General features: G+C 34.6%; 2 protein-coding genes across 5 annotated transcripts in view; one reads left to right on the top strand and one right to left on the bottom strand.

Moving 5' to 3' along the window:
• Window positions 1-19,683, bottom strand: part of LRBA (LPS responsive beige-like anchor protein) — a 766,360-nt gene that overhangs the window by 459,285 nt on the left and 287,392 nt on the right. The gene's annotated exons all lie outside the window — the stretch shown is intronic.
• LOC109026643 (protein archease-like) lies at window positions 13,641-14,147 on the top strand. Its single transcript, XM_031010186.1, has one exon. The coding sequence runs from the start codon at window positions 13,650-13,652 to the stop codon at window positions 14,145-14,147; it is 498 nt and encodes a 165-aa protein (XP_030866046.1). The 5' UTR covers window positions 13,641-13,649.

A 19,683-nucleotide genomic window follows, 5' to 3' on the forward strand; every position in this document is an offset into this window, starting at 1 on the left:
GAATTTCGGAGTTTTGAATTAGCAATATTCAACCCATAGCAGCTCACATTTATTGAGTGTTCACTATATGCCAGACATTGTTCCAATGGATCTCACTTCTCACAACTGCATTACAACCCTCAATTTCACAAATAAGAAACTTGACGGCTAAGAAGTTATTCATAAAGGTTAAAAATTTGAAAAGTATTTGTAAAAATACCAAAACCTAAGCTGTTTGAATCCAGAGCCCTTACTCTTAACAATCTAGTTACACAGTACTGTGATGTTTGTGAGATAGCCAAGTACATATATAAAATTAGATTGAACAAGTATGGTACTCAGAATTTGAACTGAAGTTTCTGATTTTTAAATTATCAGAATATTATAACATGTAAGAGCTATGGAAACAGACTGAATCAATTAGCAAAGAAATCTAAACAAAAAGAGAAGGTATAGAATAAAGTCCCAAGGAAATCCAGTATGTAAACGCAATAGAGAAAAAGAAAAAAATGCAATGGAGAAGGAGTGATTGAGAGAATAAGATTCTGTTGATGGTCAGGAAAGGGAGAACAGTCAACAGCATTAGATATTGAGATGAGGTTTATGAAAATGAAAAAAAAAAAGGATAAACATTGCCTTTGGTTACACTGAGGTCAACGGTTCCCAAGGAGAAGTTTCGAGAGTGGTGGTGGTGGTGGAAATAGATTCCCTTGAAGCCAGATCGCCATGAGGAAGCTCAGACAAAAGAGAGACAATATACGAAGGAAGTTGACTTAAAGATTTACTATTAGACTGACAGCAAAGTACTATATTGAGTCAACTAATTCAAATGCTAATCTCATTTGTAAATACCCTCACAGACACAACTAGAAATAATCGTTAATCTGGGTACCCCATAGCCCAGTCAAGTTAACACATGAAATTACCACCAAAAGTTTTTTCCACCTTTTGGCTATTGTGAATAGTCTGCTATGAATGTGTACCTACATGTATTTGTCTGAGTAACAATTTTCAAATCTTTTGGGTATATAACTAGAAGTGATATTGCTGGGTTGCATGGTAATTCTATGTTTAAATTTTTGAGAAAACAGTTTATGCGAAACTGTTTTTCACAGCAGCTACACCATTTTACATTCCACCAATAGCATATGAAGGTTCCATCTTCACCAATGTTTGTTAGTGTCTTTTTACCTTAGCCATTTTGTGAGTGTGGCTGTGGTTTGGATTTGCAGTTTCCTAAATGTTTCCAAATAATATTAAACATATTTTCATGTCTTTGTTGGCAATTCATATTTCATTTTTGGAGAAAAATCAACTCACACCCTTTGCTCATTTTTTAATTGGATTGTCTTCTTGTTTTTAAATGGAAAGAGTTATTACACATTCTGAATATAAGACTTCAGTATATAAGTGATATAAGATTTGCAAATCTCAGGCTGGGCATGGTGGTTCATGCCTGTAATCTCAGCACTTTGGGAGGCGGAGGAGGGCAGATTGCTTGAGCTCAGGAGTTTGCGACCAGCTAGGCAACATTGTAAAACCCTATTTCTACCAAAAATACAAAAAAATCAGCTAGGCATAGTGGCACACGCCGGAGTCCCAGCTACTCAGGAAGCTGAGGTAAAAGGATTGCTTGAACACAGGAGGTCAAGGCTGCAATGAGCCACAATCTCGCCACTGCACTCCAGCCTGGGTGACAGAGAGAGAGAGAGAGAGAGACCTTGTATCAAGTAAAAAAAAATTTTTAAATCTTATACAGTAGACTGTCTTTTCACTTTCTTGATAAAAGTGAAATATCCTGTGATGCATAAAATTTTTAATTCTGATGACATCCAATTACTAATTTTTATTTTCTTCTTCATGCTCATGGTATTCTAAGAATCTATTTCCAAATTCAAAGTCATAAAGGTTTACCACTATGCTTTCTGATAAGAATTTTATGGTTTTCATCACTGATGGGCTGATAATCTGCTAAAAACAATGGGTAATTGAAGGGAATTAACAGCTGAATCAAAAATATTTGCATTGTTACTATCTTCCTATTTTATATCTGGTCATTTTATTATGTAAGCAGATTGTATTTAACAATATTATGTAAGGTAAAGAAGAGAAAGGCAATGTAGATTTGGGAAAAAAGGCTAGTAAATACTTAAAATTGCCCAACTAATCATATACCATGCATCTGTTGGTCAAATCAGAATCTCAATAAGGGACCTGAAATATAACACTTTTAATACTATAATTTTAAATAAACCCACAAGTGAAAACTATATCCAGATTTCTATTGGCTGCTTATATATGAACCCATTAATATTTTAAAGAAAGACCATTTGAGATATTAAAACTAGCAAGCTGTAGGTATATGCTTATAATTTATTACAAAGAACGACATTACCTACAAAAAGTGCTTAAAGTAATGGAGAATAATAAGCATTGAATTATAGGCATGATATTCTCTGAAGACAGATATGTGACTTGGTGATATCAGTAAACACCTTCGAAAAACACTATCTACATCAAAAAGCATCCCTCATATAATTGCTTTACAGTTTCTTAAACAAAGTACTATAAAACAACAGACATATATTTATTTATTCTTCTTTTCTTTTTATTGAGACAGGGTCTCATGCTATTCCCTAGGCTGGAGTGCAGTGGCAACATCATGGCTCACTGCAGCCTTGACACCCTGGGCTCAAGAGCTGGGATGACAGGTGCATGCCACCATGCCCAGTTAATTTTTTTTTAATTTTTGTATAGATGGGGTCACCCTATGTTGCCCAGGCTGGTCTCAAATTCCTGGGCTCAAGTGATCCTCCTGCCTCGACCTCCCAAAGTGCTGGGATTACAGGTGTGAGCCAACACATCCAGCCTATTTATTCTATTTAAAATTGCTCTGCTATGTTGAAATCAAAGAATCATTAATAATGACGGTAATCAGTTCAACTTGTAGATCTGTGTAACTGCTTATATCTATGCTTAAAAAGAGAAGACAGGTGTCTGAAATTACATATATTTAAAAATAATCTAGTAAAATATTCTAAGAAAACAAAATCTATGCCTGGCACAGTGGCTAATGCCTGTAATCCCAACACTTTGGGAGACTAAGGTGGGCAGATCACGAGGTGAAGAGATTGAGACCATCCTGGCCAACATGTTGAAACCCTGTCTCTACTAAAAATACAAAAATTAGCTGGGCATGGTGGTGTGCACCTGTAGTCACAGCTACTCGGGAGGCTGAGGCAGAAGAATCGCTTGAACCCAGGATGCAGAGGTTGCAGTGAGCCAAGATCGCCCTACTGCACCCCAACCTGGCAACACACCAAGACTCCGTCTCAAAAAAAAAAGGAAAAAGAAGAAAAAAAAATCTAAATCCCTTCTAAACTACCAGAAGGAAGTCACTCAGTGTAATTACACATCTGACATAGATCAGATTCATATTTAAATAAACACATAAGATTAATATTTTAGATTTCTTTTTAAGGTTGATAAAGCAAACCATTCACAGTATATAAGTGCCAAACTCAGCCTATACAGTGGTACTCTGAAAGAATTAAAAATATGTGGATGTCTTACAATTTACGCGTGAGGAAACACAAATGAACAGAAAAGGCCAACAAATTTTTCAGCAGCTGGAAATGCTAAACTTAATTACTGAAGAGAAATCATGCAGAGAAGCTGGCTGCTGAACATGATTTAGAAAGAATGCAGGAAGTCATGTAAAAGTATCAAGAAATTTTGCAGTATACAATAATAAAAAACTTAGAATTCAAAAATATATGGATAATACATATGATCCTGAAAAATCTATATGTTAGGAATATATTACAGTTTTAGACCCAAAGCAACAAAATATTTTTTAAAATATTTAAACCTAGACTGTTAGTATTATAACAGAAGTTATGAATTAATATTAAATATGAAACAAAATAGGTAATACTATTTGTCTTTAATTAGACAGAAAAAAATACTAAATGAATATCTAAGAATAAAACTTGTTGAAAAGAATATTTGTTGGAGAATTATATTTTCTTCTTCATAACAAATCTCTGACATAAGAATTTTATTTATACAACTTGTGATTTCAAATTTTAGAATTTATATATGTACATCCATATATAAATATATAATATATAAAAGCACACACTATATTATACATATATGAGTACATACACATGCATAATATTTCCTTGTATGGAAAACTCACTTTTTTATCTGTTCATCCGTCGACAGAAAAAGTATTTCAATAGTTTTGTCACTTTAATTTGCATTTTTTCATTACAACTGGTATTCTCCTTCCTGTTCATACCTTTTCCAATTGTCTATGAATCTTGATATTCTCAAATTTTATAATTTTACATATTTAAAAATATGTGAAATTTAAAAATATGTAGAAATATTTAAAATTTCTTCACCTAATTTTTTTCTTTATTTTCAGTTTTAATGTTTGTTAACTTTTCACTGTAGAACTACCTAAAATGATGAATCTACAAATATATTCCTTTGACATTGTCTGGTATTTTTAAAACACTAGAAAATTATTATCTTCAGAAACCTGAAAAGCGTTATGCTGTATTCTGATACCTGATCCGTAATACAATTTCCACATTTAATTTTCATACAGCTAATCATGCCTTCCTGATCTTCATGAAGAAGAGACTAGAATATTAATTTATTTTTTCAAATGGGCCTGATCATCATTTTTCTGAGTTCTTTAAAATACCTTAGTGGAAATTTTATTACAATTATAGATCAGAATGTTGTGGTTTATTATAGTTCTTTTTTTAAACATACATAAAAGCCTATAAATACAAGCATAATATCAAATTAGGCGAAGTAAAAGTACTCAATAAATTTCAAAGTCAGAAATTATACAGGCCATACTATCTGCTCATAAGGTTACAAAATAAGAAAAGAATAACAAAATTTGAAGTAATAATAAAGGACAAATTCCTTGGAAACTAAATAAATACTACATCAAAAAAGACCAACTATTAACAACATAAAAATGAGAACATCACGTTAAAAAAAAAAAAAAAAGGATGAAACCACTGCGGTTAACAGAAGAAAATTCATACCCTGACTTGGTTTTATTACTTAAAAAGAAGTGAAACCAAGCATTCAAATAAACGAAACCAAAACAAAACAAATGCAGGAGGGAACCAATATAGTTACCAACAGTTACAAATGAATTAGAGAACAATTAACTTATCCCAGTGGATAAATAAGTCCCAGACTTGGCACTTTGAAAAAACAAAATGGCCAATTTATTTATTTTATAACATTGACCTACAACAAAAGAAAACCAAGAACACTTTTAAATAGTTATAAAAATCCTTTAAAAAGTTAGAAATGGTTATGTTAAAAAAATAAATAATACCCTAGGGACAGAGGCGATAGCTCAAATCTGAAATTCTCACACTTTGGGAGGTCTGGGCGGAAGGATTGTTTGAGGCCAGAAATTCAAGACAAGCCTGGGCAACATGGAGAAACACCATCTCTACAAAAAACACAAAAATTGGCTGGGCGTGGTGGCTACTCAGGAGGCTGAGGTGAGAGGACCTCTTGAGCCCGGAAGGTAGAAGTTGCAGTCAGCTCAGACTGGGCCACTGCACTCCAGCCTGGGTGACAGAGTGAGATCCCATCTCCACAAAAAAAAAAAAAAAAACCAAGAAAACAAGAAAACAAACAAACAAAAAAGGCGGATCACGAGGTCAGGAGACCGAGACCATCCTGGCTAACACGGTGAAACCCCGTCTCTACCAAAAATACAAAAAATTAGCCGGACGTTCTGGCGGGCGCCTGTAGTCCCAGCTACTCGGGAGGCTGAGGCAGGAGAATGGCGTGAACATCGGAGGCGGAGCTTGCAGTGAGCCGAGATGGCGCCACTGCACTCCAGCCTGAGCGACAGAACGAGACTCTGTCTCAAATAAAAAAAAAAACCCACCCTTCATCTGGTAGGATTTATCCATATAAAGTAAGACGGGTTTTAAAAATTTGTTAATATACAGCATTACTTTTACGGATGACATTAAGAAAACAATATAATTTAATAGATAAAGAAAAATATAAAATTCAATAGCTACCTACAGAAATACATATCAACAAAATGCAGAATACAAAATTATAAACAGGAGCACATAATACCACAGAATAGAAACAACATAAATGTCAAATAATGAAGACCTGTTATAATAAATATAGAGATATAAAAATATATACTGATTATACAAAGCACAAAAAATTAGAAAGCTCAGTATCTGCTCACACGAAGATGTTATTTTAAGTAAAAAAGAAAAAAGCAAGGTGCACAACAGTATGTATATGATACATCCATCCATGTAAAAGAATACAAAACATATTTGTATGCCCTGTATAAAATATTTTGGGGGCAGAGGGGAACATAAGAAACTGATAACACTGATTCCCCTAAGACAGAAAAGTTTTTCCTGTAAACTCTTCTGTATGTTTAGAACTATGAATATATTATCCATCTTAAAAACAATATTTAAAATTAAAAAATTTAGATGAATGTTGGCTTCTAAGTAGGATGTACAAAAGTTGCAAGAAATTACTGCTCCAACACTAATAACGATAGGATGCAAAGAAACATAAATGAACTAAATTCCAGAAAGTGTCCCATCCTAAAATCTCACCTTCTTCCATCCCCAGAAAATCTACAGCTTAGATAAAGTTGAAAATACTATGTTAAGTAAAATAAGTTAATCACAAAACACCACCTATCATATAAAACTGCAATTACAATGTTATCAAATCAGCAGAATAGGCAAATCGACAGAAAGCAGATTCATGGTTGTCTAGAGGTAATTTAGGGACAAACAGGGAGTGACTAATAAATTATGGTCCAGGGTTTCTTTTTTGGGGTGATTAAATTGTTCTAAAATGGATTGTGGTGATGGTGGCACATCTCTCAATATACTAAAAACCAATGAATTGTACACTTTAAATGGGTGAACTGTAAATTATATGAATTATATCTCATTAAATTTTTTTATTATTGTTCAGTACTTAAGACATTTCTGTAAGCTTTCGTTGTCCCAACATTTTTAAAAAAAAAAAATTAAAGAAATTTAACAACTATTTGTAATGTGTGGTCCTTCAATAGATACTTGTTAGAGGAATTAGTGTAGTAAAGACATTTTTAAAACAACTGGGGAAATCAGGATATTAAGTATTAGAACACATTCGTGAATTATTGTCACTGATTTTTACAAATGATAATGATGTTGTAACTATATAGGAAAACATCCTCATGTTTTAAAGATTCATACTAAAGTACTAAGTGGTCAATTGTCACAAAGTCTATAATGTACTTTAAAACATTTCAGCAAGAAATAAAAATCAAGCAATTGTTAAATCTAGATAATGGGTGTTCCTTATACTGTTACCTCTACTTTTATATATTTTTATATTTACATAATAAAAAGAAAAAAGCCAAAAAATGTTACATTAACTTAATGACTGGGTGATGAACGATCAGGAAAAAAATTTATGAAACACAATATAATCCCTTGAATTAGCCCCTAAGACACATGAGAGTCGTATGTGATAAAGAAAGCTTGGCAAACCGAAGAGAGATCATTTTGGAGAAACTGATTAAAAGCATTTAAAGAAAATCAGATTAGAGTCTTATATAATACAAATAAAAATATCTCAAATATTTTAAAGATTAAAAATCAGTCATGCACAGTGTTTTATGCCTGCAATCCCGGGCTTTGGGAGGTCAAAGTAGCAGAATCAGGTGGGCCCAAGAGTTTGAGACCAGCCTGGGCAACACAGTGAAAGCCCCATCTCTTCCAAAAATAAAAAATTAGCCAATCACACACCAGTAGTCCCAGCTGCTCGGGAGGCTGAGGTAGGTGGATTGTTTGAGCCCAGGAGTTTGAGACCAGACTGCGCAACACAGCAAGTCCCAGTCACTACAAAAAGTTTCTAAAAAAATTAGCTAGGCATGCTGGCACACACCTGTGGGGCCAACTACTCAAGAGGCAGAGATGGGGGGATCACTTGAGCCCAGGAGGTCAAAGCTGCAGTGAGCCATGATCATGCTATCACCCTACAGCCCGGACAACAAAGTGAGACACTGTCTCAAAAAAAAAAAAAATATATATATATATATATATATTCTATATATATATATATATATATATATTTATGTTATTTATATATAATATATATTCTAGATTTTCTATATATATATAAAACTACAGAGAAACAAGAAAAAAGTATATATATATATAAAACCACAGAAAATCTAGAATATATGAGAACATTTAAATAATCTTGAAATGGAAAATAATTTACTAAACCTAAAAATAAGGAAAGCAATAATAAAGAAAAGAACTTTAAATTGCATTAAAATTTAAGAGACTATAAATCTATAATACAAATCATGATAAAAAGAAAGTTCTGGGGGAACATATTACAACAAATAAAACAGAGGAAAAAACCTTTATCATATAAAGCCATATACAAATCAGTAAGAAAATCACTAACACAGATTTTGTTTGAATGAGCAAAGGAAACAGACATTAAAAAAATTAAAACTATCATGATTATAATGAAGTAGTGTTCATTCTCACTAGAAATTAAATGCAATGCAGACTTTAAACAAGATTCTACATGCTTTTATTTACCAAACTGAAAATTATTCAATTATGGCAATGGAACAGAGAAATGAGAAAAAACTATAAAGTTTCTCAAAAGAAGTCATTCTCTGATCCCAGATTTTCACTTAAAAGACTTTAGCAAACTAAAAAATCAGAAACATAAATAAAGATTTCTGAACACTAAATTCCTCAAAGCTTTATTTACAAAAGCAAACTATACATAATTTAAGTGTGTAAGAATGGAGACTGGTAAAATAAATAAGTACATATTTATATTGGAAATATAAATAGCTGTTACAAATCACATTTTCAAAAATTTTCACAAATGGCAAATTGCTAACAATACATTATTTTAGTGTTAGATTTTAAAGAAGCATGCGTACGACTCTAATTTGGTGAATGGGTAGATTCCATTGATAAGTTAAATGAGTATATGTGTATAAAAAAAAAGAAAATAGGGTAAAAAATAGATATGACCTTTGCATTACCTTCGCAACTTGTTTTACATCTATAGTTATTTCAAATTAGTCAAAAACAAAAAGCAAAATCCAACAAAGATAAATAGATGTTCAAGCTAGACAATAAATGACTTTCATTCTTTACATTTTTTATTTTCTAAATTTTCTATATTAAAAAATACTTCATTTTTATTAGAAAAATAAACATGTTTAAATTTAAAAATTGATCAACGAGGAGAAAAGCAGCTACTTAAGAGGAAAATTGAATAATTTCTCATGATTAGCTCTAAAATTGGTATATACATTACCCTAAAATACATAACACTAAAATATGCAATTGTTAAAATGTTTCACATTCCTTTAGAACTGTCAAGAATATGTTCAATAATAGAATATATTATTACAATAGCAAAACACTGCCATGAAGTTGACAGAGGCTATGGGGACAGACTGTATTGGGTTATTGTTATGAAACCTGGGTTCTAATTCAGAATCATGGATTTAATTGTTCTGTGATCAAAGCTAAATCACATTTTCTCAATCTACCTTGCATACATACATCAAGGATGTGTTGTGGTACTGAAATGAGACAATGTGTACTAAATCACTTAATAGATGACGTTAGGCCACACAGCAAAGAGATCATCAGTTTATACTGGGTATCAGACTACCCTGGTTGAAGTCCAAGCTTCATCACATACTAGCTATATGACCTAGAACAAATCACTGAGCCTGGCTGTAGTTTTCTTATCTGTAAAATTGGGCTGAAGATAATAACATTTACCTCATTGTTATGATAATTTATTTTATATTTGTTAAGAATTCAGAAAAACAAGAGGTACTATAGAAGTGTTTATTTTTAAAAATTTATAAGTACTCACAAAAATGTTCACTATTTTAATAAAAATATTTTGCTTGCTAATTGGAAAAAAATATTTGAATTCTTCACCTAAAAAATATATAGATTGCTATATTTGCCAGACATAGCGGCTCATATATGTAATCCCAGCACTTTGGGAGGCTTGAGCTCAGGAGCTTGAGACCAGCCTGGGCAATATGACAAAACCCCATCTCTACAAAAAACAAAACAAAAATTAGCCAGGTGTGGTGGTGTGCACATGTAGTCCCAGCTACTCGGGAGGCTGAGGTGGGAAGATCACTTGAATCCAGGAGGCTCAGGTTGCAGTGAGCCAAAATCGCACCACTACATTCCAGCCTGGGTGACATAGTGAGACTGTCTCAAAATAAGAATAATAGTAATAATAATAATCATCATCATCATCATCAGTGCTTTCATGGTCTTTATTTAATAAAAAAAAAAAATACTCCATTTTTATTACTTCAAAAAAACCGAGAGACCACCTGGTTTGCAGTTCCACTGAAGCTAGCAACAAGTGAGTTCTACAGTATGTTAGATAAAATTCAAAGCAACATTGGCCCAAAGACCTTTTGAAAATTCTTACTGAAGTTGATTTTAACTCACATAGATTCCTAAAAGAAAAATCATTAAGTGATAATCATCAGTACATATGTTTTACAGATATATCATATTAGTTTAAAGAAACTAAAATTCTAAAAGACAACCTTCTTTACAAAAATGATTGCCAGGAAACTTGTATATTCACACATGCACAATGTTTACAAGGTATAATGTTTCTGCATGACATAATTTTTTTCATAAATATTCTGTTTATAACCATAAGATTAAGAAACAAAGTTAAGATGTACAGCTCATCAATGATGTCATGACATTCATGGAACCTCTCTGTAAACCAAAAGCATAAAATGTCAAGGATATCCCACTCCAATGATAAGCATGCAATGAACTAAAGAGATGCACATTGCAGATCTACACTGTCATCAATCCTCTGATAATAAATGAAACAAGTCAGCTACTTTACAACCACAAATCGTGCATTAAATAGATGACAACATCTTTTTTTGCAGAAGAAGGTAACTAGCAGTAGATAAAGTTCGGTTATATTATTTAAGAATGTACAGCTTGAATTCAAGGCTGAATACAGATAACCTCTAAGATATAAGCTGTCTCAAAAAAAAATGCCTCATCCTGCAGAGTATTGTTTAAGAGCAATACAGTTAGAACATGAGCATACTTAAACCAACTGAAGTTTGTTGAAAAAGGGTAAAGACTAGCAGACATAAGAAAAAATATACGTTTGCTCTCTTAAAATTGACTCTGATGTAGAAGAGACGAACAAATATATTTTCTCTGCTAAAATTTTAAGTAACAACAATATTTATTTGGAAATATTTCTTGTTTTATTTAGAAATTTTATTATAACACCTTAAAATATTGCTACACAATATTGCAAATCTCATAGCACAATGATTAAAATGAAAAACTATATTAGACAAAACATAAAATTAAATAGCTTAGAATAAAGCTGCAATATATTCCAGGATTAGATCCCATTCACACAGTCTTTAGAAATCTAATAAAATTTGAACAAAATTCATAGATTAGTAATTGGGAAACAGATTACCTGGATCTGGATCCAAGTTGTAACTCTAGGTTATTTCTGCTTCATGCTATTTTCAAACTCATAAAATGAGGGATAATATCAGTACTATCTCAGAGGTTTGTTGTAAGAATTAGTTGCTACTTACATATACCTCTAATAGCTACTGAAATAGCATAAGGATTCATGAAATATTAGCTACTGTTGGCACCATCATTCCTCACCGAAACTGAAAATATATATACTTTTCAGATCAAATCAATTTAATCTCTTTCACAACAGAGTTTTAGAAACATTTCTTCAATTTTCAATTCCACATTTCCACCTTCCTCGTTCTCTCTCACTCATACACCAATTCCATGTTTACTCCATCATTCTCTCTCATTCACACACAAAAGAACACACACTACCCACCACCACAATCACTAAATTTCAAATTTAAAAAAAGTGCAATCTTAACCCATAGTTACAACAAAGAAAGCATCTCCATAATTAATTAGAAAGTACACTAAGAAATAGATTCCAGGTTAGGATGGTAGGCTGATATTGCAATTACATTTTTTTTTCTTCCTCATTTCCTAAAAACAAATTAGCAAAAAATAAATAAATAAATAAATAAATAAATAACAAAAAATAATTTTAAAAAATAATGAAACAATGTAAGGAATGCACCATAAATCACCAAACATTAAAAAATTGGTTGCCAAGGGGAACAAAAACAAACTGGTTCTAGAACTGAGGGAGCAACAAAGCTTAGTTCTTAATCATGTCCCCATGCCCCCAAAGCAATATTGGTAAGTTGACAAAATTCTGATAATTTTCTTAACACCTTCAAATACAGAGAGAAACAAACTGAGTAGGTAACATTACCTCTTTCCTCTTCTACCTGGAGATGCCAGAAAAACTTACAGAACAAATACTGGTGAAGCAAGAAATTGAAAAATGGGGCTGATTCACTAAAACAGAAGTAAACTTGACTCTACTCTCTTAAATGACTGAGGAAAATGATTCAAAGCCTAAGCACATCTTCCCATGAGAACTGTCTATAGTCTAATGAGACAGAATGAACTTCGTAGAAAATATTTAACAAAATCTTAGAAAAAAATGAGGATTTCTAAGAAAGACTCCTCACCTATTTCAAATAAGCTCTTCCTCTTCATGATAGGCCACAGGATATTCTACAAAAATCAAACTGTAGCTCAGGTGAGGGAAATATTAGCTTTACACAGAGAATGGAGAGGGAAATAAGTCACTAAGATATCCTGTTGTCTAAGCCAACAGAATATCTGCACAGAGCATTCTAAGAATGAACACAACGAAACAAAAAAGTATGGTAGTTATACAAACATATAGCACCAATCAATCAACAAATAAGTTAATAAATAAATTTAAAATAAAACGTTAATATAGAAAAGACAAAACATCTGATGAAAAAGTATCTCAAAGAGTAAAAGAAAATTATTCATGATTATTTTTTCTAATGAACAACGTAACAAAAACATAATGCAAATAAGATAAAACTCAAAATAAAGTGACTAAGGAAAGAGGCTGAAGTCCTAAATAAACAAAATTAGGAACAAAACATAAGCTTTATAGACATAATAAATAAATTACAAATAAATATCCCGGACAAAATAAAACATTAAAAATGTACTTACTGGTGGAAAAATAAGGCTAAGGATCAAAGAAAGTCAAGCAACTAAGGAATAACTAATAGATGTGAAAGACAAACATATATCTAACATATTATTAAGTGTTACTAAGAAAGAAAAAACAAAATAAAGTGAAAGTGGTATTTCAAAGTATAATCTAAAAAATTTCCTAAGAACTGAAGGAAAAATCAGAATCTGCTGATTATAACAAGAAACTATGTCCCAGGATAATTTGATAAATAATGTTCAATACTGAACCATATTCCTTTTAAAGAATTTTGTGGACAAAGAAATCACAGGCAGAAGACACAAAAAGCAAATCAGAAATTAAGGGAAAATATCAGACTGTCCTCTGAAAGCAACATTCAAAGTCAGATGATAACAAAGCAATGTCTGCAAAGTTCTAAGGGAATTTAAGTGTTACCCAACAATATTAAGTCAAGCAAGGCAGTCATGGCACAGAAAGAGGGAGATGTTAGAGATTACAATTTGACTGAGGAACAGAAGGCGATCAAGGCCAACTATCCGCCAGTTAATAGGAATTACGAGTATTTGGATCATACAGCAGATGTCCAGTTACACACATGGGGAGATACTCTGGAGGAAGCAGTTGAGCAATGTGCAATGGCCATATTTGGTTACATGATAGATAACAGGACTGTGGAGCCTCTCCAAACAATAGAAGTAGAAACCCAAGAAGTTTCTACTTTTCTTTTTCACTTTTTAGATGAGTGGCTTTATAAGTCCGATGCTGATGAATTCTTCATACCCTGGGAAGTGAAAGTACTTTGTATTGATCAAAGACATTTCCAATTACAATCAATTGGGTGGAGAGAAGAATTTTCATTGTCCAAGCACCCTCAGGGAACAGAAGTCAAAGTTATAACATATTCAGCAATGCAGGTCTATAATAAAGAAAACCCAGAAGTTTTTGTGATCATTGACATTTAAGACCAAAAAAGAAAAGACTCCTAAGAAGAACTGGGGGTTTTTTTTTCTCTTCCTTTTGGGAAGACAATGTGAATTAAACTCTACAGTATCTTCTGAAATACAGAAATTGTAGAACAAAAACTTATAACTTTATTTATTTATTTATTTTTCCTGAGATGGAGTATTGCTCTGTCCCCCAGGCTGGAGTGCAGTGGCACGATCTTGGCTCACTGCAGCCTCTGCCTTCCAGGTTCAAGCGATTCCCATGCCTCAGCCTCCCGAGTAGCTGGGACTACAGGCATGCGCTACCTCACGCCTGGCTAATTTTTGTATTTTTAGTAGAGATGGGGTTTCATCTTGTTGGCCAGGCTTGTCTCGAACTCCTGACCTCAAGTGATCCTCCCACCTTGGCCTCCCAAAGTGCTGGAATTATAGGTGTGAGCCACCACGACCAGCCAGAAATTTACAACTTGAACTGTGACTTTCCAAAATGGAAAATTAGGGCACGTCCTTGGTCTGTGTTCCCCAAATAGTCAAACTTTTAAAGAATTCTTCAATTCCTACGGGGCAATTATGGTCCTTCATTTGTTGATCATCTGCTGTGGCAGCAAGTGCCTCATGCCCTTCCATTGCAATGCAAGCCTTCCAGCCTCCCCCCAGAACAGAACGCTGATGTCAGCAGCAGCCCGGTGCTAAATCCCATTTGGAAAAAAAAATAATTTGAGAAAATATATTTCCACACCCAGAAAAAAATATATAAAGTTAAGCAGAATGCCATTCAAATATAAAGACAGCAGGCAAATATTCTTAAACATGGAAGAACTTTAAGTTTACAACACATATAAGCCCCTTGTGGAAAAAGAATAACCATGAAATGCAGCCAATTAAGAACTGAGTCAAAAGAAAGAATCTGGAAATTAAGTTCCAACTAATAAAGTTGGGGAAAATGAAGAGTGAGTATTGAATTCACTTAAATAAAGAACAAATACTCAAGTACTATAAGAAATGTGATTATAAACATGAACGTTATAAATTTAGACAATATGAAAATTAAAATATAACTAAAAATTAGGAGGTGAGGGGAGAGAAAATAAAAGCAACATACAAGTGACTAATATCCTCAGCTTCCATAAGAGAGTGTGAATTGACATATGTAACATAAAAATCAACATCAGAGGAGGGCAGAGCACGATGGCAGAATAGAGGCCTATCCCGTTCGTCCACCCTGCTGCAACACCAAATTTTAACAACTATCTGCACATAGCAAAGCACCATCACAAGAACCAAAAATCAGGTGAGCAATCACAGTACTTGTTTTTAACTTCATATCATGGAAAGAGGCATTGAGGGGGGCAGGAGAGACAGACTTGAATCACTGATGCCACCTCTGCCCCATTGCCCAGCAGTGGCCATGCACTGCAGACAGAAACTGCACTTTGGGGAAGGAGAGCTCAACAACTGGAGAACTTTACATTGGTCTCAGTGCTGCCCTGCCACAGCAAAGAATAAAGCTATGCTGGGCTCCTTCCATAGAGGGAGCATGAGGACCAGCCCTAGCCAGAGGGGAATGACATATCCCAGGGGACAGAACATGAGTTTCTTGGCAAGCCTCGCCACCCAGGCTAAAGTACGCTGGGTTCCTAGATAAACTTGAAAGGCAGTCTAGGACACAAGGACTGCAATTTCTAGGCTCCTCCTAGTGCTGGGTTGGGCTCAGGGCCAGTGAACTAGGGTGGCACATGACCTAGAGAGACACCAGCTTGCATGGCTAAGGAAGTGCTTGCATCAGCCGTGCCCTAACCCCAGGCAGTGAAGCTCATAGCAATGAAAGTTACTCCTTGCTTCTGCTTAATGAGAGGAGATCAAAGAGTAAAGGGGACTTTGACTTGCATCTTGGATACCAGCTCAGCCACAGTAGGATAGGGCACCAGGCAGAGTCATGAGGCCCCGTTCCAGGCCTTAGCTCTCAGATGATATTTCATTTCTAGACACAACCTGGACCAAAAGTGAACCCAGTGCCTTGAAGGTAAGGATCCAGTCCTGGTAGGATTCATCACCTGCAGATTAAAGAACTCTTGGGCCCTGAATAACCAGTAGTGATAACGAAGGGAATATACCATGTGTCTTGGGCTCTGAGACTTACTAGCTTCAGGGGTGACCCAGCATATTCCCAGCTATGGTGCCTACAGTGAAATACTACTAATGTTTCAGAAAAGCAGAGGGAAAAATAAAGGGAACTTTGTCTTGCATCCTATGTACCAGCTCGGCTACATGGGGGTAGAGCAATAAGCTGGCTCTTGGGGTCCCAAAGTCCAGGCTTAAGCTCTTGGACAGCATTTCCAGATGTGCTTTGGGACAGAGGGGAGCTCACTGCCCTAAAGAGTGAGTCTCAGGCCTGGCAGCATTCAACACAAGCTGACAGAAGAGCCCCTAGGCTCTCAGTAAACATCAGTGGTGGCCTGAAGGAATCCCCTGTGGACCGGTGGTGGGGGTGGCCACAGGGAAAGGCAGCTCTGCCTGTGGAAAGTGAAGAAAAGAGTAGGAAAGACTTTGTATTGTGGTTTGAGTGCAGGCATAACGACAGTAGAATATCAGGAAAATTGCTAAGCTGTTTAACTCCAGTCCCTGGCTCCCAGACAGCACTTTGGACATTCCTGGAGCCTGTGGGAACTCACGGCCCTGAAGAGAAGAAACTGGGGCAAGACCCAGTGCTGTGCAGGTTTCAGGTCTAACCCAGTGCAGCCCTAGTGGTGGTGGCCACAGACTTACTTACATCACCACACCCCCAGTTGCAGGTGGCTCAGCAAAGAGAGACAGACCCTGTTTGTATGGGAGAAAGGGAAAAGAACAAGAGCCTCTGGCTGGTAATCCAGATAATTCTTCCACATCTTATCTAAGACCACCAAAATGGTACCTCTATGAGTCAGCAAAAAACACAGCCTTATTGGGGTTGGGGTCCAAGTCCTTTCAAATACCTGGAAAGCCTTCCCAAGAACAACAGTCACAAACAAGCCCAGACTGTGAAGACTATAATAAATACCTAACTCTTCAATGCTCATACACTGAAGAACATTAGCAAGTATAAACATCATCCATGAAAACATGACCTCACCAATGAACTAAATAAGGCACCAGGAACCAATTCTGAAGAAACAGAGACATATGACAACTCAGATAGTTAATTCAAAATAGCTGTTTTGAGGCAACTCAAAGAAATTCAAGATAACACAGAGAAGAAATTCAGAATTTTATCAGATAAATTTAACAAAAGGATTAAATTTTTTTTTTAAATCAAGCAGAATGAGTAGGGAGGTGGAGGTTACAGTGAGCTGATATCCCACCACTGCACTGCAGCCTGGGTGACAGAGCCAGACCCTGTCTCAAAAAATAAAATAAAATAAATTTAAATATATATATATACACACACATATAGCAGAAATTCTATAATTGAAAAATGCAATAACATGCTGGAGAATGCATCAGAGTCATCAGAGTCTCTTAATAGAACTGATCAAGAAGGAAGTAGTGAGCTTGAAGACAGGCTATTTGAAAATACATAGAGGAGAAAAAAAGGAATAAGAAAAAATGAAGCATGCCTACAAAATCAGAAAACAGCTTCAAAGGGGCAAATCTAAGAGTTAACAGCTTTAAAGAAGAGGTAGATAAAAAGAGAGGGGTAGAAAGTTTATTCAAAAGAATAATCAGAGAACTTCCCCAACCTTGAGAAAGATATCAAATTCAAGTAAAAGAAGCTTATAGAACAGCAAGCAGAAAGAAGATTACCTCCGGGCATCTAATAATCTAAAGGTCAAGAATAAGAAAGGATCCTAAATGCAGCAAGAGAAAAGAAATAACATACAATGGTGCTTCAATACATCTGGCAGCAGACTTTTCAGCGGAAACCTTACAGGCCACAAGAGTGGCAAGATATATTTAAAGTGCTGAAAGAAAAACACTTTTACTCTAGAATAGTATATCCAGTGAAAATATCCTTTAAGCATGAAGGAGATAAAAAGACTTTCCCAGTCAAACAAACGCTAAAGGATTTCATCAACACCAGACGTGTCCTAAAAGAAATGCTAAAGGGAGCTCTACAATCTGAAAGACAAGAGCAAGAAGAAACCATCTGAAGGTACAAATCTCACTGGTAATAGTAAGCACACAGAAAAGCACAGGATAGTATTACATTGTAATTGGATTGTATAAATATACCAAGTAGAAAGACTAAATAATGAACCAATGAATAATAACTACAAAAACTTTTCCAGATATAGATAGTACAGTGAGATAAAAAGAAAAACAACAGAAAGTTTAAAACTAGAGAGACAAAGTTACAGCATAGAGTTTTTATTAGGTTCCTTTTTGTGTGTTTGTTTCTTTATGCAATCAGTGTGAAGTGAAGTTGCCATTAGTTTTACATAACAGGTTATAAGATTGTGTTGGCAAGCCTTGTAATAACCTCAAACTGAAACAAATAAAATGGGTACACAAAATATAAAAAGCAAGAAATTAAATCATACCACCAGAGAAAACCACCTTCACTACAAGGAAGACAAGGAAAGAAAAAAGGAAGAGAAGTCTGCAAAACAACCAGAAAACAAATAACAAAATGGCAGTAGTAAGTCTCTACTTATCAATAATAACATTAAATGTAAATGGACTAAACTCTCCAATCAAAAGAAATAAAGTGGCTGAATGAATTAAAAAACAAGACCTAATGATCTGTTGCTTGTAAGAAACACACTTCACCTATAAAGTTACACATAGACTGAAGATAAAGAGATGAAAACAGATATTCCAAGCCAGTGAAACAAAACAGAGCAGGAGTAGTTACATTTTAATCAGATAAAATAGATTTCAAGACAAAAATTGTAAGAAGAGACAAAGATGGTCATTATATAGTGATAAAGGGGTCAATCCAGCAAGAGGATATAACGATTGTAAATAAATATGCACTGTATTAGTCCGTTTTCACACTGCTATAAAGAACCATCCAAGACTGGGTAATTTATAAAGGAAAGAGGTTTAATTGACTCACAGATCCACGTGGTTGGGAGGCCTCAGGAAACTTACAATCATGGTCGAAGGGGAAACTGGCTCCTTCTTCACAAGTTGGCAGGAAAGAGAAGAGTGAAGGAGGAATTTCCAAACACTTATAAAATCATCAGATCTCATGAGAACTCACTATTACGAGAACATCATGGAAGAAACTGCCCCCCAGTGATCCAATCACTTGCCTCCCTTGACACATGGGGATCATAGGTCCCTCCCTCAACATGTGGGAATTACAATTCAAGATGAGATTTGGATGGGGACACAGAGCCAAACCATATCATGCACCCAACACTGGAGCAATCAAATATATAAGGAAAATATTATGAGAACTAATGAGAGAGACAGACTCCAATACAATAATAGCTAGACACATCAAAATATCCCACTTTCAGCATTGGGCATATTTCACGGACAAAAAAAAAATCAAAAAAGAAACAGCAGACTTCATCTGTACTACAGAACAAGTGGATCTAAAGTTATTTACAGAACTTTTTTTTTTTTT

Source organism: Gorilla gorilla, chromosome 3, assembly GCF_029281585.2.
Source record: "Gorilla gorilla gorilla isolate KB3781 chromosome 3, NHGRI_mGorGor1-v2.1_pri, whole genome shotgun sequence".
Taxonomy (NCBI): domain Eukaryota; kingdom Metazoa; phylum Chordata; class Mammalia; order Primates; family Hominidae; genus Gorilla; species Gorilla gorilla.

What these genes read in the sequence shown, in the direction of transcription:
- LOC109026643 (XM_031010186.1), top strand. Translation starts at nt 13,650, where the DNA reads ATGGCACAGAAAGAGGGAGATGTTAGAGATTACAATTTGACTGAGGAA.